The 22,127-nt window shown below is 51.5% G+C and overlaps 7 protein-coding genes across 7 annotated transcripts; 4 read left to right on the top strand and 3 right to left on the bottom strand.

Annotated features, from left to right (window-relative positions):
- Positions 1–132: 132 nt before the first annotated feature.
- On the bottom strand, positions 133–1,706 carry gel6 (putative 1,3-beta-glucanosyltransferase; the record flags this gene model as incomplete). Its single annotated transcript, XM_024817285.1, has 2 exons — positions 1,295–1,706; positions 133–1,236 (listed from the first exon to the last, which is right to left on the bottom strand). Exons 1-2 carry the CDS (start codon positions 1,637–1,639, stop codon positions 133–135), a joined length of 1,449 nt encoding a protein of 482 aa, XP_024672474.1. The 5' UTR covers positions 1,640–1,706.
- A 1,258-nt stretch (positions 1,707–2,964) lies between these two features.
- On the top strand, positions 2,965–4,746 carry BDW47DRAFT_22973 (uncharacterized protein). Its single transcript, XM_024818514.1, has 2 exons — positions 2,965–3,724; positions 3,786–4,746. The coding sequence occupies exons 1-2, from the start codon at positions 3,594–3,596 to the stop codon at positions 4,558–4,560; spliced, it is 906 nt and encodes a 301-aa protein (XP_024672475.1). The 5' UTR covers positions 2,965–3,593; the 3' UTR covers positions 4,561–4,746.
- Positions 4,747–4,931: 185 nt separating this feature from the next.
- BDW47DRAFT_125304 (YjgH family protein) lies at positions 4,932–6,988 on the top strand (the record flags this gene model as incomplete). The annotated part of the gene is made up of 2 exons (XM_024816362.1): positions 4,932–5,358; positions 6,870–6,988. The coding sequence occupies 2 exons, from the start codon at positions 4,932–4,934 to the stop codon at positions 6,986–6,988; spliced, it is 546 nt and encodes a 181-aa protein (XP_024672476.1).
- Positions 6,989–9,611: 2,623 nt separating this feature from the next.
- BDW47DRAFT_22995 (uncharacterized protein) lies at positions 9,612–11,989 on the top strand. The gene is made up of 2 exons (XM_024818515.1): positions 9,612–10,495; positions 10,553–11,989. Exons 1-2 carry the CDS (start codon positions 9,727–9,729, stop codon positions 11,596–11,598), a joined length of 1,815 nt encoding a protein of 604 aa, XP_024672477.1. The 5' UTR covers positions 9,612–9,726; the 3' UTR covers positions 11,599–11,989.
- Positions 11,990–12,317: 328 nt separating this feature from the next.
- BDW47DRAFT_23003 (Sds3 domain-containing protein) lies at positions 12,318–14,360 on the top strand. Its single transcript, XM_024818516.1, has 2 exons — positions 12,318–12,934; positions 13,032–14,360. The coding sequence occupies exons 1-2, from the start codon at positions 12,500–12,502 to the stop codon at positions 14,106–14,108; spliced, it is 1,512 nt and encodes a 503-aa protein (XP_024672478.1). The 5' UTR covers positions 12,318–12,499; the 3' UTR covers positions 14,109–14,360.
- A 2,537-nt stretch (positions 14,361–16,897) lies between these two features.
- BDW47DRAFT_125307 (putative methyltransferase) lies at positions 16,898–17,881 on the bottom strand (the record flags this gene model as incomplete). The annotated part of the gene is made up of 1 exon (XM_024816363.1): positions 16,898–17,881. The coding sequence occupies one exon, from the start codon at positions 17,879–17,881 to the stop codon at positions 16,898–16,900; it is 984 nt and encodes a 327-aa protein (XP_024672479.1).
- Positions 17,882–18,465: 584 nt separating this feature from the next.
- Positions 18,466–20,902, bottom strand: BDW47DRAFT_23015 (extracellular serine-threonine rich protein). The gene is made up of 3 exons (XM_024818517.1): positions 20,576–20,902; positions 20,348–20,524; positions 18,466–20,296 (listed from the first exon to the last, which is right to left on the bottom strand). Exons 1-3 carry the CDS (start codon positions 20,636–20,638, stop codon positions 18,626–18,628), a joined length of 1,911 nt encoding a protein of 636 aa, XP_024672480.1. The 5' UTR covers positions 20,639–20,902; the 3' UTR covers positions 18,466–18,625.
- Positions 20,903–22,127: the final 1,225 nt, after the last annotated feature.

Below are 22,127 nucleotides of genomic sequence, written 5' to 3' on the forward strand. Positions count from 1 at the left end.
AAATAGAAGCCACTGCAAACATTACACATCAGCAATACATTCATAGACTAACAATCGTGGTCCATTTCTTCTAGAGAGCAAGAAAAATATAGATAAAAAGGGCATAAAAAACTATACAAAAGCAACAATCATCTACAACCACAAAGCCAACCCTCCAACAGCCGAGCAAACCAACACCGCCAGGCCCATCGCCCCATCAAACGGCCGCGTAGCAAGGCTTCCAGCACCGTTGCTCAGCTGATAATCCGTCGATGAGGGATCGGACGACGAAGGTCCATGACTGGTGGAAGCCCCATCACCATTACCATCACCATCACCATCACTACCGGAGGACGAGGACGGGGAGCGTCCAGAACTCTCATCATCCTTGTCGCTCTCCTCCTTACCCTGACTGTGGCCATGACCAGTCGGGAGACTCGTCTCCGCCGGACGATGGAACTCGTCACCCAGCGTAGGCAGCGGCTTGTCGGCGTCGACGAGCCAGCCGCCCGTGGGAGCCGGACAGGCTGGAGGCTTGATCTGGCCGGTGGTCTTCACGTAGTCATCGAAGGGGACGCCCTTAGGGCTAAGCGTCGCCCACTGACCCTTGAGGTTATCAAAGTCCGGCTGGATGGGGGTAGGCTTGCCGCTGCGGACGAAGCCGTCCTGGACGTTCGTCTTGGTAGCCGGGGCGTTGGGCTCCTCGGGGCCGTAGCTGATGAGCCCGTAGTCGTTCGTCTCCTGGATCCATTCGTACACGATAGAGCCAGACCAGGTATCGACCATGGGTTTGGAGAAGATAGCGTGTTGGTCAGTGAAGAGGCGCGGGCGCGCGACGTTGCAGCCCGTCTCGGAGAAGAAGATCGGGACCGGGTAGTCCTTGGCTTGCGCTTGGAGGTTGACGTAGCCCGAGGTTTTGTAGTTCGCGTCGCCGCACCACTCGTAGGCGTTGAGCGCGAAGAAGTCGACCCGCTCGGCGGCGTCGTCGCGGCACGAGAGGTAGTTCTGGAGCATGGGGCGCAGCTCGGCGATGTCTGCTGCCGAGTAGCCGATTGGGATGTTGCGGTAGTGTTTCTTGTTGCGGTAGGATTTCATGTCGCGGACTGCGGCGAGGAGGTATGGTGCTGCTGGGGAGCCTTCCTTCGTGGTCAGGATCTCATTGCCGACGAAGAAGCCGGCTAGGTTGTCGTATTGGTGGAAGGCGTCCATGACGGCTTTGAAGGCGTTGGATTGCTCTTCTGTCCATTTGGGGGTGGTCTGTGATGTTTCGGATTAGTGATGAGATATCGGGGCAGAGAGGGTTGAAGGGGCTGACCTGGTCGATGGCTGTGTCGAACGTGTCCAGGTCCAGGAAGAGGTAGATGCCCTTGTCGGCGAATGCCTTCATGCATCCGTCGTGGTTGGCTTTTGGATCCACGTGGTAGACGCGAATCGAGTTGGCGCCCAGCTCGCCCATGAGAGCGGCATCGCGCTTGCACTGCGCGACATCGATCAGAGGGTCTTCGGGGATGAGCTGGTACGCGATGCCTTTCAGGAAGTACTGCGTTCCGTCTTCGTAGAAGAACTTGGATCCGACCGCTGAGATGGTCTGCACGGCGTTGGCCGTTAGGGAGAAGCTCCCTAGCAAGAGGGAGATGGTCGACCACGAGAGAGAAGGCATGGTGAGGGTTGGCGAGTCGAGGTCTGATGCAATTACACTAGATCAGAACGCAACTAGAAGAGAGCCGATGTTCAAGGCTACGGCGAGAGGAGACGATGTGTGAGAAAACAATTCCATTGGAAACCAGCAGCTTTTAAATATCCCAGATATCCCAGCAGATCACTCCACGAACACCCCTCTATCCCAGCCATACCAGATGCTGTACTCTCCTTGGGAGCATGCATGCCAGTCTCGTCCCTGAAGGAGAATGACGTCGATAGCAATTCACACGCAGCAATTACTCCCACACCACTGACTCCAGGGGGGCAGATATGTGGGTATCTTGAGTACCTGTGTTTGATCGACTCCCAGTTACCTGGATATGCCGATGGGATGGAATGCAGTATGCGCCGCAGGGGAAGCAGGGATACTTGGACGCGACCTATTCCGCGACCGCGGAGCATGCTCAGTTGGATAAGGATGAGATCAGGAATCCCCCGAGGGCGTAGGGTTTGTATTTCCTGCTTCCACTGGAACTTCGGACATTTGCGACCCCCAGATCCTGCCACTGTGTGGCTTGGGAGGCTTGCGATGAAGTCCCTCCTTCCTCTGTCAACCACCGTCTGCGATATCACGTGCAATATAAATTACTCAGCAAGGAGCTATCGGCGCTGGATAAAGACATTAGTAATAGTACCTCCTGATTTCTGAATTATGCGTGGATTCAACTCGGTTGCGGGAAGATCCAGCGGTTTTTGCCGACAGATCCAACTCCGTCCGGACGACCGACTGATCTCCTCTTCAATTTCGACCTGACACTTCCTAAACACGCCTTATCAAAGCTCTAACAACCTTCCAAATCAAGGTGGAGGAACTTGCCCGCCCGATAGGGCCTCGACACGTTTCGTCCCTACTAAAAAGGGGGCCCCTCATTGGACGGGGGCATGGAATAATCAGGGAAACGGAGAAGAATTTCTTCTTTCATGCGTCGACCCAACCTTGGCAGTGCGATCGAGACCCTGGCAGGCCCCACAATGTGATAATTGCGATCATCTCGGTGATGTTGTCATGGTATCATCTAAAAAACTCTGCAACTCCTGTTTGGGCTGGTGGTCCGGAGGGGTCCGAAGTGGGATTTAAGTTCGGATGACCTCCCACAGTTCTTTCCCCCCCCTTTTGGACCAAAATAACTTGATTGTGACAATTGAACCAAGGGGGTGGAGTTTATTGAAAGAATAGAAAGGGGAGAAAAGACACCCAAAGAGGGAGAGAGGGTGGAGGAGGAGATTGGGTTAATTAATTGAAGTGGGGATGGGGCGTCAGATAGACTGCGGACTAGACCTTCACCCTAAGAAGCGTTAATATTAGAAAACGCACCAGTCAATCAGAGGGAAGAAACCAGTTTAATTATGAGGGAAGAGATTACTGTGCTGGGAGCTAAGATGAAATGATCGTCATGGGCTTGCGTGGATGACGGGGCCACACCGGACTTGGCCCCTGCCCGCATTCGATTGCACCTTTGGCTGCGTTCATCGCCTCAGGCAGGTCGCCCACATCCTTTATATAGTTATCTAATGATCCCCACCCTCCTGTCCCCCCGATCTTCTCCCCCGTTGCGACTTCCTCCAGTCTCTCGATTAGAGCAGGACACTGGTCAGGTGTGGCTGTTCTTTTTCTCGCGTTTCTTGTATCCAGAAGCTTCCCGGTTTTCTTGTCAGTTTTTTCGCCCTTGCCTGGACCATGCGATCCGTGGTTCGTCCACCTCCAATTGTCGCAGTATCTGGAAAGCTTCTCCGTCTTGCTCCGTACCGCAGGGGCTTTATTGGTTGGCATTAGTTGCCATTACCATCTTCGACGTCATCTTCCAGAATAGTTGGATTGTTATTCAAACCGACAGGTTCGCTGTCGGTCGCGATTATCCCCCCTGTCACGAATAGGTTTTCCGACGACAGCCAACGGCTCGTATCCATCCATAATGGCGAACACCACTATTACATCGCCGTTTCGCCTCTCGTATAGAGACACGGACAGGTTGGAGCGCAATGAGGCTTTCGCAGCGATGCGGGAGCACCTGAGGCGCCAGGAATTGGGCATGCAAGCTCCCAGGTACGTGTGGCGAGATAGCTAGGTTCAGGTTCGAATTTTCGCTAACAGTCCATTGTCGCAGCTTTTGCTCGTTCCACCGCCAGTCTTGCTCGAACCATGCGCAAGAGACGTTCCGCTTGCATCGCGATATCATCCACACGCTGTTACTACCGTTAGTCCTCCTGCACCACCAGGCGTCGCGGACGGCGGCCAGCGTGCTGCCGGATGACAAGGGTCTGGAATCGGAACGGGCGTTTCGAGGGGAGGCCCGCAGCGCCTATGCGTGGCTGCATTGCGTGCTCACCGAAGAGCACGATTCGTATCTGACCGAACGGTGTCCCGCCTGCATTGTGCTGCACGTGCTGAATTCCGAACCGACTATCCGTTTCGTTGCAGTAGCGTGTCTACTAGCCGACCACTTGCAGGGACTCGACATGCTCAACTCCAAGCGACGGCTGCCGAGCTTCGACTTTTGGTTCGAGGCGCTCGAAACGGCGGTCCGCGAAGACCCGTTCTGGGGTGACGACTTCTGGCCCGATATCGAGTACCGCGCCTGCACGCTGACCGATGGTGTCAAGCAACTGGTGTTACAGTGTCTGGAGCTCCGGGCGGTTCTAGACCGGCAGACTCTCCAGTCGCAGGCGTCGTACAAAGCCAACTCGCACTTGCGACGTGACGCATCACGCCAGCAGGCCCACCCAATAGCGGTGAAGACCTCCCGGATGACCGGCGAGGAGCAGAAGTGGCTGGGCAAGGCCGCGGCCAGTCGGTGCTTGCAGTCGTATCGGAACGATCGTACTCAGCGATTCCACACCCGTCGGCACGGCGACCCCCGCAGCAGATCGGTGACCTCCTGAATCAGTGTGTAGTCTGCGTTTCACCGTAAACCAGATTGTATTGTTCCACGGTTGCGATCCCTCAATGTTTGGGACTCGTTTCGCATGTCAGCATTTCGCATGCCAACGAAACTCGAGGGAGGAAAAGATGACTCGTACGGTGTAAAGATACCGATCGGAGAACCCGATGTCAGATCGGGCGCTATTCCTCAAACATGACAGAGCCTCGGCTGTCCACACCAGACAGGACACCATATGGTCATCCATGCTTGGCGTGACTCATAGGTCCAATATGTCGCCATATAGACCGGCAGCAATCCTATTCCTCGAGAAACTCCCCACTGTGACATCACTTGGATATCTACCTCGAGGTCGAGACTACCACGAACCACATGGAATCCACAACCACTTCCCCTCAAGGTTGCATGACGACTTCATCGTCCAAACAATGCTACGCAACCCCCTCTCCCTTCGAGGAAAAGATTGGCTACTACCGAGCCGTCCGACATGGCCTCCAGATCTTCGTATCGGGGACCACCGCCGTCGACCCCACGTCCAGCCGCGCAGCCCCGCAGGTACTTTACCCAGGTGACGCAGGCCAGCAAGCTCGCGTGGCACTCGACGAATGCATCCGGGCCGTGCAAGCACTAGGCGGGCAGGGGGCAGAGAGCGTGGTGCGGGTGAGGATGTTTGTCAGCCACCCTGACGACTGCATGGCGGTCGGGGAAGCCTTCTCGGAACTGCTGGGCCGTGCCAGCCGGCCAGGGATAGGCGCGGCTGCCACGATGTTGGTGGTGCGGGACGGATTCGTGGACGACCGTATGTTAGTAGAGATTGAAATGGATGCAGTGGTTGAGGCAGGCTAGCTAGTGCTTGTGCGACCCCGTGTGTGTGTGTGTGTGTGTGTGTCCTCAGGATGCATTAGTGTCTTTTTTTTTGGGCCGTCTGTCTTTTGGTCGGGAGATGGGAATGGCCACGAATCATGGCGTGCATTCTAGTATTTAATACTACCACGAATGGAAGTACTAAAATCGACCTGATCTCCATCCGAATCACCAAACCATTTGTAGAACGGCGATCCCAACACCAGATCTATCCAGAACTATAGTAGCATCAGCACTATACTAGTACTCGGCAGCACTGAAATTGCCCGTCCACCGAGGCAAATAAACAATAAATAAATAAACAAAACAAAATGAACTAAAAATAAATGAATTCCAATCGAATCCAGTACACATACACGTATAAGTAACCACCTGAAACGCCCAACACGACCAACCAGTGGCCAGTTCTTCCGATCCCATCCATCATCGGAGGACGAGGGCAACGACAACGGACTGCTCCCTTGTCTACATGAGACAAACAACAGTGGAGACACGGGACGTGGGCCATTCATCAATCACAAGCATGTAGGTGTTTTATTGGTGGGATGGAAGCCAGTGATTCCCAGAAGATCGAAATAGGTACTATGCAGGAAACATGGGCGGTATTACATTGAGTTTGTGACTGGATTGATTCCAGTCATCTTCTCCTCAGTTGTTGATTGTTTTTGCTGTGTTATTGACCCAGTTAATCTTTATCAGACTCCAACTAGACTTTCTGCTACCTACCTGAGGTATCTAGTAGACCTGCCTCGTACTCCATACTACTTAACCAACTAATTAATATTGATTGTGTTGACGTTGCCCGTACTAATCAATATATATATATTCATACAATATTCAAATCGATATATATAAAGACTCCAACGACTCCAACCCCCATCGGCATACCTACTAAATTAATTAACGAATATCTTATCCATAACGAAGACCAGCAAGGGAGATGGAGATGGTGGGTTGTCAAGTGAGACACGGGCTTCCGTGGATTGCCCTGTTTGAGATCCCGGTCTAAGGATGGCTTTTCAGGCTGTCAGGCTGTCAGGCTGCTCCTCTGGGTAACGCACAACTCTCCGAGCCGAGGTATTTTACTTCTTGATTTTTGATTATTTTTCTGTCTGTCTACCGTGGAAGTGGATGGTTGGGATTTCTCTTGCTCACTTACTGATTACTTTGATCCTTTCATTCTATAGTTTGGTTTGGTTTCTAGTGTAGTGTACTAGGTTGGTGGATATGTTTATTATTGTTAGACTCGCTGGCGTGTATAGTGCAACATACCCTACTACTCCTTACACTCCTACTACAATAGGCACATACCTATATACAACAGGAATCAGCCAATATCAAGGTTCACCCACTAGCAGACAGCTCCCCATCGACTAACCGGACCAAACACCAATAAACAACCATGCAATCCTCACTAGTCCCCTTGTTGTGCTCACGAGAAGCTAGAACCAGTGGTCAATGACGACGATCCTCCGGAGGACAGTCAAGAGACAGCTGCACCAGGCGAGGGCAAGGGCAAAGGGATGATGCGCCCGGCGGAGCACCGCTCAAAGTACCCGTACTAATGGACGTGTCAGACTCAGTCCTGGTCTACGACATGCATGCATCGTGCCCGAATAGGAGGCCGGTTGATTAGTGGGATTGTTTCTTGAGGGGAGGACGCATTGGAGAGCGGTGGTGATCTTGGACGGTTGGGGAAGGGATGGGGAGAGTCGGGTAATTGTCTCTTTCTTTCTTTCTTCCTTTCCACTCGATTCTATTCTATTCCTAGTGCGGTAGTACTTTGGGAGTAGATACGGACTATCTGACAATAGACGAGGCTGGCCGGGCGGCCAGAGGGCAAACTCGGATGGAAGTCCGTGACAGGTGCTGTGGTTCTGGGTCTAGGGCTCATGCCTGTGCCCAGACCAGACTGGAGGAAATGGAAACAGCCGGATCGGCGATGGGTCGAGATCATGTTGTCTATTTCTCTCTAGTTCTCAACTCTCAGGGAATTTTACCATTGAAAGTCTTTCTACCCAAGATAGAGAGAGATAGCAAATATAAGTAAGAAAAGAATAACCCTGACATCCTCGTCACCAAAAGTCCCAGGAAATTGGTGTCTTACCTCCTCCCCAGGTAGTAGTGAAAAAAAGAGATCATCGGCAGCACGGAACCAACAAGGGTCTAGGCGCCAAATCCTCCCGGAAGCGGCAATGGATTCGATCGGGCGATTGGAAAAAAGACTTGCAAGTTGCCCCTCAGGCCGAGAATTCCATGACTCGTTGATGTCAAGACATTCATAATTCCTTTATTTATTTGATTGAAATGATTTAATTACATATTAATTATCACCACATTGTAATTATTTTTTCTGTTTGATTTTATCTTTTTCGTGATTATTTTGTCTGGTTCCATACTCTCATCCATCGCGGAAGAATGTCCGAAGTCATCCGCCGGAGTTATCTGTAGATACTGTATCTATACTTTTCCAATGAAGTTGTCAAAGCTGTCAAAGTCTACTCCGTACTTCAATAAAGTGTTTATGATCACCGTCTAAACCAACTTAATGACTCGACTCGATACTAGATTGTCCCGACGTACGGACAGTTCTTGTAGTGAGGTCAAAGCTCAATTACTCCAAAGAGGATCGGGCTGAAACCAATGTGCACTATTTGCACTATGGATTCCATGGATCCTTCGTTTCCTGACTCATCGATTCTCTCTCCTCTCTTGATTGGATCTGGGATTGTTTTCCGGCATTCATCACGCCCTGACCTGGGATCTGGATTCGGCTTTGTCCTCAGGACCGAGTAGCGTTGTGATCTATTTAAATTGTAAAGCAATGGCTAGCTGTACGACAGACCGTCGTTTATCAGTCCATCTCCCGAAACAAAGATATCCGTTGTTGTGTTGTTGTTGTGTTGTGCTAGCTGATCAAGCTAAGCCTGCACCGGCCGCCGATCAGTAATACGAGATCCAATGTGATTGTATGATTGTAATGATGACCGGAGAGAGGAGGTCAGGGAGAGAAACGCTGGATGAGAATAATTGTCAATAATTATTTTCCCCCCCCTCCTCCTCCGATAATTCACCCCCAATTCTGGACTCTACTTTGGACTCGGCTCTGGTCCCAAGAAAGCCGTTCATTAATCCTAGACCTCCGAGATTGGCCCTCAATTTCGTGAACCCTCCCCAGTGCCTCCGTCTCCCAAGGGTCTTTCTCGATCCCAGTCCACACCGAATCCACTTTTTTTTACCCAGTGACTCCAGTGACTCCAGTCAGACGAGGGAGTGGGTCCAACCCTCAGTCGGGGAGGCAAAAAAGGAAAAAATAAAAAGAAGATCCGTGTAAGACCCGTTACCGTTTTTTATTTTTATTTTTATTTTTATTTTTCGCCCCGATTAGCCAGGATAGGGGGGTCTAGACAGGTCCAAGGCGTCCGCGCTAGTGGCTTTTTGCCTTGTTTCTTTGCTGGATGATTTGTTTCTCTCGGATTGTGATGGATGGGCTATGGAAGAATAATGAGAGAAACTTTGTAATAGATATTCAGTAAGAGATCTCAAATAAACAATGAGTATCATGTTATCTATTTTTCTCTCCAAGAGGGAGGGAAAAGTAATGGAAAACAGAAGATAAAAAAGAAGATAAATTACCCCAACAGGTCGAATACCATACCATACGGAACCACAGAATGGACCGTCCTCGTGTCCTGGTCATGGATTCCTCAATCAAGCCCAGACCGCCCGGTCTAGAACGAGCACTTTTCCTGCTGTTCTCCTTAAGTCCTGCCTTGACCATGGCGGGGACTCTTAATTTTTCGGGCTGTCACTCTCTCTACCTGTCTAGCCCTTGGATCAATTTCCCAGGCGTCATTCACATTATCATTCACCATCTTTTTTTCCTTCCCTACCCTTCCATCCATTCTCTCTGTCCTTCAATCTCTCTCTTCCCCACTGCGTCATTCATCATCAACCCACCCTTCTACTCCCCCCTCCCGACTCTCTGTTCCCTTCTCTTCCTCTTTATTCAGGCCTCTGCCACCTCTTCCACCATCAACCGCCCCGAACGCTCTCTCTCTCTCTCTCACTAACCACTCGTGTCCATCTATCAACCACGATCGCCCCTGCTACTACGACTAGAGTTTTCGGTGTACCACCCTAGCACTCTTCACCACACCCATCTCACCTTCCGCTTGATATTCCTGGCAACCTAGTAGCCCAGTATATCAAGTCCTTTATCTTATATACCGGTAGCTGGCGTTGGATCGACCGTTTTCCACCACCGCCTTCCACCGGTACCCGTCTTCCTAACGCAGACTGGATGAATCAGTCACAGTGCCATGGACCATATCCTCATACCTCTATGGTGCGAGACAGCCCGATCATGCGATCACCATCATCTTCTGCATCAACGTCTACCTACTCGCCCGGAGAATTCCACGGTGTCATCACCTCTTTCGACAAACAGGACCCTACTCGCCTAAGCCCCGTTTCCCCGTCACAGAAATCCTCACCACTCTCTCCCAACGTTGGTTCCAGCCGACTCAAGCGTCGTGCCTCCCAAGGCTCCATTCTGACCAAGCCCTCCCCGGTCTCTCGTTTCCTCTCCCGCAGCAACGCATCCCTCCATATTCAATCCTTTGAACACCTGGGCCTCGCCTCGAAATCCGGCCGGACCGAATCGCGCCCACAGTCCGCCGAGTCTAATCTTCGACTGTCCACCCCGCCCACCGCTTCGAGTTCGCTGGCGGCTCAAGCATTCCAGTCGACCCCTGCAGAGTCGGAGAAGAGCGATTATCTCTCAAGTCTGCCCCCGACTCCCCCGGAAGACGATCACGTGGCCTGGAACCCGCGGTCCGGGATGTTACTATTCGAGCGTCACATGAACCAGGACCCTGGGCTGATGCCCATGGATGAAGGTCCCAACTTGAATTCCCAGTCGAGAGGGGCATCGGGCGGTCTGACGAGCCCGACGGACCAGCTCTCCAACGTGACGCCCTCCAGCTCCAGCTCCGGTGGCAGCCCGGGCTCGTCCGGCGACATGGACTATGACCAGAATTCCTGGTTGGAAAACAGTATCGACGCCACTGGTAAGCCACCCATCGCCTAACCCGACGGGAATCCTCAAAACTAACCCATTCTACCAGTATCGTCGATTCCATTTTCCAATGCTCCTGGGGAGTCGGTCAGGATCGTCTCCCAGATGCTTCCGTACCCCCACTGCCCGGAGAAAAACGCATCCATCGTGACTCACGACAACGTCTTTTGCTCCCTCGTCCAGACCGTCCAGAATCGACTCCAGCATGGACAGTCGCCATACATCAACGTCACCCACGCAGTCCCCGAACAATTCAGCCTCTCCAACTTGCCGCACTCCCCCCCGCACTCTCCGCAGTCGTTCCCTCAGAACGACTACTTTAACTCCACCGTCTTCTCGAACGCCGCCGTGGTCTCCGCCTACCATGACTTCCGCGGTTTAATCCAGACTCGCGCCCCACACTTTCCCGTACCGATTGTCCCTCCTTCCACCGTCCACGTCTCGATCCTGGAACGTTATCTTCCCCCGTCCTCGGCTCAAGAATACAAAGACCTCTTTTTACCCCACCGCCCCTCTTTCCTTGTTGACCGACTCTCCGAGCTGTCTCGGGAGGATGGGTCGATGCTGTTCATCTACCCCACCAAACGGGGTGGGTCGACGTTCAAATCGCAGTACCTGGGACCGATCCTGGACCCGTTACTCCGCCAGCTGGTGGTGGTGAACGAGATGTCGGCGGACATCGGGCGCTACCTGGGCAAGCTGTCTTCGGTCAGCCACCTGGAAGATTTTGACACCATGAAGGAAAATCTGTCGCAGCTCTGCGAGGCGCTGAGCTCGTCGTCCTCCCGGTTCAGCGTCGTCGATGCCCGCAAGGGCAGTGTCCATCCCGACCGCAACACGTGGACGGAGTGGTACATCCACCAGGAAAAAGCTCGGATGAAAGAAGTCCTGAGCGTGTACTGGCAGAATGGCCGTCGCCTCCCGGCCAGCAAGATGTCGAACGTGTCTTCCAACTATCTCCTAGAGCACAAGGAAGTCACGTCCGCCATGCTGTTGGGGGAGATCCTCGATGGCATCCGGCGGCGGCCGTATGGCGAAGAGGGGCCGCCGGATGGGATTGAATTGGGCGTCTTCGTGATCCGTCGGTCCCATTGAGGTCGGAAGAATTGTACATCCTGCAGAGCAGTGTACCGTTCGCCGTCTCTTACCTTCTCCTATCATCTTTCATTTCCTTTGTCTTGGATACATTTGAAAGGGTCGGACGGTGTCTATTTTGGTCGAGTTGTATAAAATCCTTGGAATGGCGGGGAGTCTCGGAGCATTTTCTGTTTAGTGCATTGATGATCGGATCTAAATACCCAGCGAGTTTTGTTTTGCTGCTACGAGTGTGGCCGGGTCCGCATGGATGATGAGATGATGGAAGTACACGACGTGTCCATGTTCAATATATTCTACTACAGCAACATATAGGCTGTAGCATATTATTATTCTTTATTTTTTTTTACTAGAGCAAATACTGGATGATGTTGTAGCAGCATCTCTAGCCATATACTGCAACATGCCTGTTCTGGAATTAATAAACTCAAGTGCAGATTGATAGAGTAGACGAAATGATTATAAGCCACAGTAGCTATTGACAAGGTATTGAGGTGGGGTATATTATAGGTGTAAGCATGAAGCAATCTCATGGATGAAGTACTGTGGTTGATCGGATATCCTGATCGGGTTAACTGAACGGAGCATCTTCCAGAGAAAGGAATGTTTGCACGGTTTGCAGGCGGGCATTATCTCCACTCTCCCGGGCGGTCAGAAGAAGGCCCAGAGACTCAATCACAGATCGATTATGCTCTCTCTCTCTCTCTCTCTCTCTCTCTCTTCTCATCACTTCTCTTTCAATCCTCTCTTAGTTGATGTCTCTTTTTAAACTTATGTATACTCGTTTCCCAGAACTGCATCCCCGCACCGCTGCTCTCTGCAGCGCATAGTCTTCATCCTCTATTGTCAAACCTCACCACTTCTTCATCTCATCCGCCAAATCCTTCCCATCCCCCAAACCATGGCCTACTCGCCAGCCCCGACCTCCCCAGCAGGCCCAGGCTCAGCCATGGGCAACAACAGTCTCCAAAGTCGCGGACGATCGACGAGCCCTCCAACAAGCGTCCCCCTCACAAAGCGGGACAAGCGCCGCAGCGCCCTCCAAGAGCGCTTGCACGATCTGACCGTGTCCTTCAGCCAGAACCGAGACGCCCAGTTCCGCCAGCAGCTCCACGCCCTCCAATGCGACATGACCCTCATCAATAATGCCGATCCCTACCACCCCGGTCCCTTGCCGGATTCGGCGGACGAGATCGCGACTTTGATCGAGAGTACCGTCGGTGGGGGCAAGTTTGCCAAGGAGATGGCGAGTCTGGCGGGCATGTGGTACTCGCGCTTTGTGCAGGAGGTTAATCAGGTTAAGACTGATACTGATGCGGATTTGGCGATGCTTATGGTGAGTTTTCTCTCTCGCTCTCCACCTCCTTTTCCTCGTTCTTCTTTTTTTCCCTTCCCCCGTATTTATACCCAGTATCAAAGACTAACAGTCATAGCACCGTCACAACAATAATCTAGAGCGTTTCCAACGAGACTACGCCTTTCGAGCCCATTTCGCCGAAGAAGAATATAAGCAACTCTCCTCCACCCTTCGCGAGCGCCTCGTGCAGACGATTTCCGGAAAACGGGCCCGTTTGATGCGCGAGAAGGAGCAGCTGGATATCGCCGACACCAACGCCCTCCTCCTTCACCCCAACCAGTTCAGCATCACCAACCCGGCCAGCCCGGGCGGCATCCACGGCAACCGGAAGACCCGACACACTCGCCACCGGGTCGATCTTGACGAGCTGGGTAATGGCATCATGTCGGAAACGTTCAACAAGCGCAAGCGCAAGGCTCCGGAGGAAGACGTCGGCTCGCCGGTCCGGGACGGAGGCCTCGCGAATCCCGCCGAGCGCGCCAAGGCCCAGATCGCCCAGCAGCAGCAGGCGCCCTCTTACTCCATCCAGTCTCTGTTCACGGAGAAAGAGCTCAGCGCGCACGCCAATCAAGCCCACGTCGCGACGGTCCATTTCTTCTCCACGTCGAAGCGTGCCGACCAGCCCTCGGGCGCAGCCACCAACGGGAACAACACCGACGAGGATGGCTCTGGCATGGGCGATGGGACGGGGGCGGAGGACAACGGCACTCCAGCCACCGACATGGCGCGCACCGCCAGCCACAACTACCACGCCACCCGGTCGACGCGGACGCACGGCAACCACGCGCTCAACGCGCTGGCAGAGCTGTCCGATAAGCCCGCCGTCCGTCCCAGCCTGCCGTACAACATCCTGGCCAACTACCACGCGCGGTCGAGCAACAGCGGCGCGCCGACGCCTCCATCGCTGATGAACGAGGAGGTCGACGACGACTGGGCGCGCATGGACCGACTGCAAGGGAAGCCCGCCAGCTACGTGGACAAGAGTCTCTGCAAGCTCTTGGTCGATCCGGTACCGGCCGAGGCCAATGGTGTGCCGCAGAACCCGCAGCGGTTCAACCTGTTGCACCCTGATTTCCCGACCGAGATGGGCATCCACCTATTTCCGCTCAAGGAGCCGGAGCGTCACGAGCGTGCCAAGAAGACCCGAACGTAGCATTATCTATCTACCTCTTCTCTCCGGCGTTTTAAGGGGCATGGAATGATGCACTTGGGTAGCGGGCGATACAATTAATACCTTGGCGTTAGTTCCATAATTACTTTATTTTTTTCTCTTTCCATTTATCTTTATTCTTTTTGTTTCATTGGTGTTTATGTGCTTGTTTGTCGGGGATGGGTACGTTGCAGATGGACTGCAATGTTGACCATCGGTGTATGGCTTTATTGTTTACAGTGTATATGAGCAATAACTATTTATTATCTATTAAGGTCGGCTAGCCATCGCGAATATATATGTATCACTGTATTACCTACTTGAACCACTTATTCCTTGTAATCAAAGATATTGTAGTTATCTTGAATGGAGTATACATTCAATGAAGTGTATATCAACAAAGTATAACATATCAAGAGAGAGAGAGAGTTGCATTATCCTTGAGGCAGCCCGCCTGACAAGACCTCAGAATTTGCCTAGAACAGCTAGCGTATTTCTGTACCGATATGTTACCAGAAGCAGATAAATGGTTAACCCGATCAAGGGAGGAACCTCCGATTATGTGGCCATGTCGGTATTTGATAGTTAGCACAGCACTCATACTCTGGGCTACATTTCTCATGTAATTAGGCTAATCCCTCTGTCCATTCCCCCGAGCAGACCTTTGAGTACAGACTTATCCCTGAGAATCCATCCTAATCCTCTAATAAATACGGGAACTCCATTCTCTATCTTTTAATAAGTCATAATTCTGTTATCATCTTCGATCTGCCTCTATTAGAGTGATCATGAGTTAGCTAAAATATCATCCCCTGTCTTCTCTGGGCACTGCTTCGCGGACCAGACTGGATAATAATAAAACTAATAACTCTAGAGACTGCTCAGACACTGAGTCCATATACAGCAACAAATGCACGTCTAATCATGGATATGGCACGGATAATACTCTTGCCATTACTCGGGTGTTGGAACAGCATGGTATCCCTTGCTGTCTGGTTGGTATAGCTGCCCTCGTTTTCTACAGCGCTGGCAGAGTTCGTGATATAAGTTGCTCAAGAGCTGTATCTCCTTCTACCTTTTTAAAGCAAAGATTAATAGTATCTGTCATGTCATAGGACTGGGAGATTTGCATTCTAACGGAGCTCGTGGGCCAGGCAGCAGAGCTACTACAATCAGAACCATATGTAACGCAGTATATGCTAGTCAAACCGTGGCCCTATTACAGTCCCTGTTCTCTTATCCCCACATACTACCAGTTCAAAAGCAGAGGGATTAATCATTACTTCTTCCTTGTTCCTTTAATCGACGTGCATATTAACTGTGACCCTTCTAGCTTCACACTCAGTCCCAGAGGGTTACCATATCCCAAGCTGGATGTCTTCATTCAAAGCTGTTTAGACACCTGTGACATGCTCCAGCTTTGTGATGTTATAGACGGTACAGATGTTTCAGAAGAATGGGGCGAGAACAACCTTGACCTTGAGGGTACTAATAATGTAGAATAAGCTAAAGAAAAGAATAAGAGAGAAGTGAAGTTTGGCGGAGAGTAGGCCCATTCTCTGTTTACTTGGGAAGGACAAAAAAACAAACAGGAGATATGACTGTTATTGGTGCGCACCAAGGAAGACAGGTTAGATTAGACAAAACCCAAGGATGTCTTTATAGCTTAATACTATATTATAGGCGCGCCGGATCCCTGGACAGAGCTATCTGACATGTCTTAATAGTCTCTAACAGCAGTCTGTTATTCAATAACTCTATCTAAACTTGAGAGGAGTTGTGGGGTTTTCGTGGAATGTCTCGGGAGTTTATACTAGAGGGTTGCCACTGGGAACCTCAATTTACTAACTCTATGAAAAGGCATATAACTAGTACTATTTGCTCGGCATACATGCCCTGCATCTTTATTACTCAGGCTCTCTTGGATCAAGATCACAACATGCAACAGGTGTCAGATGTCCGAGTTATAAGCATTCATCCGTCTATAATATAAGATAGAGGCTATACAGCATTACAAAGAAAGCATCTTCTTTACTTCTTCACACCTTGTTTTGCTCTCTTCACCTGAGCCATAGACCTGATAGAAACTTTCCCATATATTCCTATCTAGTGTTGACTCCACTTTGTTATCTTACTATCATATGTAGTCAAGAGGAAAACAAGATCGAGAAAGTCCGAGTCCTTTCTTCTTAAGAACCACGCAGTAAGCTTGGTCTTAACTTACTATATAATATAAATAACTTTCACTCGGCTCCCTTGTGGTGTTTTGAATAATAGAGGAATTGATTCACAAGATTCTAACTCACTAAGGTTCGGGGTTCCTATCACACCTATCAAGACATTAATAAGTGTATGCGCGCCGCTTGAGTCATTGGAAGGATATTTAGTTCTTGGGCAGTGAATGTAGTAAAGGGACGGGGTTCTATGTAGAACAACAGTAATGATTTATTTATCAAGGGATTTGCTAGGTATTTATGCTAATCAAGTTGTCTACCCGATACTGGCTGCGGCGCAGGACCTTGACACACGGCGCCTAGGGTAGGGTGATGATTTGCTTATCCACTATGCTTGGAGCATGTTGGAACCTCAGACCAGAGTGATAATTTGCGCACTGTTGTCGTCATATTTGGAATTAAAAGACAAGCTGAAATCTAGGTGCGGAGTTGGGCGAATAGGCTCTTGGCGTACTTTATATCTATTATAATATTTAATATCTTTATTGACCTACTAAAACGGACCAAATGAACCAAAAACATAAAATATAAGAAAAGAAAAAAAAAATTAAAACAAAACTATCCCAAAACCAAAGCCCTAACCTCAATACTCTCCCTCGGCTTCGCGCCCTCCACCGTCCTCGGATCCCAAAACGCAGTATGCGGCACCCTCTTTCCCACCCCGTCCCCCTCACTATCAGAGCACTGCAGCAGCAGCCTCTCGTGGTCCTCCATGCCGGAGAGATACATCCACCGCTGGTTGGGGTTGAATTTCACTTGGAGCGTTTCGCCCGTGCGGTGCGGGTAGCGGTGTTCGACTGCTACCAAGTCACCCTCTCCCCCTTCATCTGCCGGTCCTACCTCTGGACCGGCAGATGAGGAGGAGGAGGAAGTATCAAAAACACTGCCCGCATCCGCAAACGCCAACGGCGCACTCTCCACCGGCCCATTAAGCGGCCTCCAAACATTCACAATCCGATACCTCATCCCGCCTTGCACAATCCGCTCCGCCTCCTCCTTATCCTCAACATGCAGGCGCACCCGCTCGGCAGCCGCCTTGGCCGTTTGATCGACGTGCGCGCGCTGCACGGGCTTTCGCGCAGCCCCGTCTTTGTCGCGCCGGATGGTGTGGTCGAAGATTATGACCTTTTGGGCTCCCGGGATGTGGGACAGGAGGAGGGACGAGACTTCTGGGTAGTAGGTTTTTTGGACCTCCGCGTCGGAGGAGAAGGTGCTGTAGGTTGTGGATGTGGGGATGTGGCGGTGGATCTGGAAGGCGTGGGTTTGGAGGGTGTATTTTTTGAGCTCTCCCTGTTCTTCTTCGCCTTGGGGCTGGTGCTGATGAGAGGGGCGAATGTCGGTTAGGTGCACGTCGTGGGCGGCTTCGGTGAAGTTGCGCTGGGGGAACCCCTTTGGGGGCGTTTCGACGTAGTTGTAGGGGGTGGAGTTGTCTGGTGGGGGGTGGTAGAAGATTAGGGGGACTGTTATGGGGCCGCGGGGGATTGTGTTCGCTTCAGGAGCGGTGGTAGGAGGAACAGTGGTAGTTGTGGTAGTTGTTGACATTTTGGCTACTGCTTGTTGTATTTGAGTCTTGTATGGATAGATGGGTGGATAAGTAGATGGATGTATGGATGTATGTATAAATAGATTGTTAGCTAGACAAGGCAAGTACGGACAGATAGAAGATTACGATACCTTATATACAGCAAAACAGCAATTAATAATATGAAGCTATTCAGACCATATCTCTCCGATATTACGTGCTTGTTGCTTACCAACCTACAGCCAACGCGGGGTATTATGACGTCAGATGGCCATATATCTCTCCGTCTTCTTTCTATCTTCTATTTACTGAGTTGGGTGTGATGGGAGGGAGTCATTCTATTCTTGATTGTTATTTGCTTTATTTTTTTTATTATGTATAGTTTTCTTGATTTCTTGATCATTGTTGAAGTAACTAGTGACTGGGTAGTAAGTAGTACTCTGTCGGGGATTCGGATCGACCTGTTTCTGTTGTTAGGGTTGGATTGGAAATCAGGTTCAGTAGACTGCTACCACTGTTCTTATCCTCGTGCAGACTGTCTCACTGCTCTGGTAGATAGATTGTTGGATGTACTTTCTAGATATAACATCGTGGGATTACCAAATCAGATAAAACATAATTAAGTTCAAGCAGTATATACCTATCAGTATAATAAATACACCATCCACCTCCACCAACCAACCAACCAACCCAATCTACATAAACTATTCACATTCACAATCTGAAACGTAGACAATTCGCACCCCATCTCAAAAAACAACCAACTAAACAAACCCAACCAAAACAGCAACCCCCACAGCCCAAACCCCAGACACAACCACCGTCTTCGAGCCACCATTCGAAAAGATCGGAGGCGTCTCGGTCGGCCCCGCCACAGCGGTCGAGCTAACGCCCCGGTGGGTAGTGAGAGTAGAAGAGGCCGTCCACGGGTTGGGGATACGCGTCGCCGTGTTGCCAGGGATGACGCCCGTAGGAGCCGGGCCCGGAATCAGGCCTACACTCGTGGTGGAAACGCCTGCGCTCGTGCTGAAGCCCACCTGCGGGACGGTCACCGTGTAGGTGGAGTATGTTAGGGTTGTGCAGGGGGCGGGGCCAGGGCCAGGGCCAGGGGCGCCGGGGGGTCCGTTAGGAGCAGGGGCAGCGCCCGTGGGCTTGGGGACTGGGCCCAGGGTGATTGTTGTCGGGACGGCGGTGACGATGCCGGGGTTTGTGGGGACGAAGGCGGCGCAGATGCCTGTGAAGTAGGACAGGGCGGACTGGATCTCGGCGGCGGAGGAGCCCCAGGCTTGGATGCAGGAGATGACTTTGTTGGTGAAGTCGGAGGACGGGCAGAAGCAGGTTGTGTCGGCGTTGGAGTCGCATTTGGGGAGATCGAGCCAGGTGTTGATGCATTTGGGGACCACGGTGGGGCATTCGGACGGGGGGAGGGGGGGAGATGAGGGGGGGTTATGGGGGGATGATGGGGGGTTAGGGGGCGAGGACGGGGCGCCCGTGGGGGGGATGATTGTGTTGGTGGAAGTGAGGGTCACTGTTGAGACGGTTGTGTAGACGGATGTGGAGGTCGTGCTGCCGGCTGTGATTGTGGTCGTTACCGGGCAGGTGGTTACCGTCTCGTAGGTCACCACAGTGGTGGTCTGGGCTGGCGGGGCTGGAGCCGAGGTGGGCAGCACGCCAGTGGGCACGCCTGGCGTCGGGGGATTGGCGCACCTGGTGCAGATGGTTGAGGTCGAGGTCAGCGTGACGGTGGACACCGTGCTGGATACTTCAGTAGTGACAGACGCGCCGGAGGTGATGGTGTTGGTGACCGGGCAGGTGGTGACGGTCTCGTAGGTCACCACGGTGGTAGTATGGCCCTCGGGTGGCGAAGAGGGGCCACTGCTGGGCCCCACGCTAGACGGAGGAGGGATCTGGACTGGGATGCTCGTGGGGACCGGGGGCGTCACGACGGGGCCCACGGGGGGAGTGGTTCCGTGCGGCGGGATCACCGGGGTGGTGATCGCAGGGGGTGGAATCACCGGAGTGCTGAAGCCAGGAATCCCCGGGACGGACGGGGAGGGAAGGGAGGGAGGCGTGGGCAGGGGATCGGGGTGATGCTCATGGCCACCACCCGGAGGCTTCGGGCCAGGAGAGCAATCAAAGTCGATCAGGTGGATGTCCAGGTCGCAGTCCTCGCTGTCACTGTTCTCCAGGAGCTCGAACCCGACGGAGATGGCGCCACCGCACTGGTCGTTGCTCACGTCCTCGGCCTCGGGCGAGCACCACGCCGTATCCCGACAGGTGGATCCGTCTGGCATGCCATAGACGATGTGTATCTCTGTCTCGATGGAGGTGGAGACCTTGAGGTTGGTGATGGAGAAAGCGCTGATGTCTGCACCAGCGGAGATTACCAGGGAGGTAGCGCTCGATCGAGAGAGCTTTCCCGAAATGCATCGGTCCTGGGAGTGTTAGTTGGTTGAGGAAATTTTGGATTCAAGAAAGAAACGTACCCCGGATGCAGAGCCACCGAAGCCATTGCCCGACAGGAAGCCGCTGAAGTCGAAGCCACCGTAGGAGGAGAAGGCTCCATCGGCCAAGTCAGACCAGTCAAAGCCTGTTCTCTGATGGTCGGAGCATTCGTTGTCGGTGTTATCTGGGCTGTTGTAGCAGGTGTCGGTGCCCCACCACTGGATCAATCAGCATGTCTAGATATACTTATGGGGGATGAGGAGACGTACGAGACCCTGGGGATGGGCAAGAGCCGCAAGAGGGAGGAAGGAGATGAGAGCGATGGCCCGCATGTTGAGAGATCTGTTTAAATTGTGAAGAGGTGTTGAAAAAAGTGGACAAGTCTGTTGTCAAGACTGGCGATAACAGTAGTTCGAACGAACAATACAAGACTCTATGATACCAGCAGGGATAACGAATGATCCCTGATAGGGTTAGGGTTAAACGAATGGATGTGTAGCAGAAGAGAAAGCAGCAGTCCACAACTGACGGGAACAAACGAACGATGTAGAGAAACGAATGAGAGAACAATCAAAAGACGAAGAAAAAGAGAGGGACTGGATGGAGATGAAGGGCCTTCTTAAAGAAAGTCATGTCCGGCACTGGTAAGGTACCATTGGGGGAAGAAATGCCAGACAGAGAGTTAGGGCTTAGGCTCGCGACTGATCCGGAGAGAATCCCCAAAGCAACCGCATGAGACAAAGCCCTAGGATCTTAGTGGATGAAAGGAACGATTGGATTCCTAGCCAGGACAAGCAAGAAGACGGTAAGACAATCTGCCCAGGTATCACCGTTCTAGCCCTGAATGGCACCAATCGAGGATGGTGGTTGGCCCACTAGTGCAGGAACATGCAGCCACACCACCAATCGCGAGAATTTCCATCATCCGTGGGGTCATGGAAGGCTTCGGCCATTGTCTGGCATCCTCCACACGAACTGGTTCTCTCCATGATTGCCGACGTGGCGGCCAATCAGGTAGACTATCTCGATGACCCTAGACAGAACTAGACATGCTCAGGTATTGATACATGTTTGCATTCAGTTGACACATCATCGGTGTCTGTCTGGTCTTTTGAGAAGGTTGGGAAGAGAAATTGATCAGTTGAATTTATGATATTGATGGGAAAGAAGCAGCAATTCTCTGTTCTGCTGTCTGTCTAAAAAGAATTAAATCAAACGATATTAATCACAACATGATAAATGGGCGTCTCGCCCACTCGAGGGTCAAGACATTGGTCTAACCCGATGGTTATTAATAGGAGCTGAAGAAGAATCCATGATAAACTTCCGCCAGTGTGACGGTCATCTTGATTTGACTTGGATTTTATTCCGATTTGACTTCTTCACCTTTATCCTGGCGGTTAGAAACGATTCCCCTTTGGTCCGGTCTGGTGAAGAAGACGTTTGCCGCTGAGACGGCAACGCATGTTGTAGCCGCTGTCATTTAATTTTCTATTCCTTTCTGTTTTTTATTTTTATTTACTTATTTTTTCTTTCCTCGTTCTCTTTTGAAGATGGGATAGTAATGATGAGAACATGACATACATCTCATGAGACATAAACATGTAAACCAGTATGATCAACAAATAATCAAGTACCCCCACCGGACAAACCCTAAAATAGATCCGAACAAAACAAGAATCATCCAAACAAAAAACAAGACAAGGCAAGACACTCCAAGTCTAGCCCTCCCCCCACTTCAACCACATCATGCAAGATTCAGCTCTCTGCCACATTCCGCATGTCGTACCATGCGTCTTTTATCCTTTGTTTGTGCCCGTT

The sequence above is a fragment of the Aspergillus candidus genome (genome assembly GCF_002847045.1).
Source record: "Aspergillus candidus strain CBS 102.13 unplaced genomic scaffold BDW47scaffold_19, whole genome shotgun sequence".
Lineage (NCBI taxonomy): Eukaryota > Fungi > Ascomycota > Eurotiomycetes > Eurotiales > Aspergillaceae > Aspergillus > Aspergillus candidus.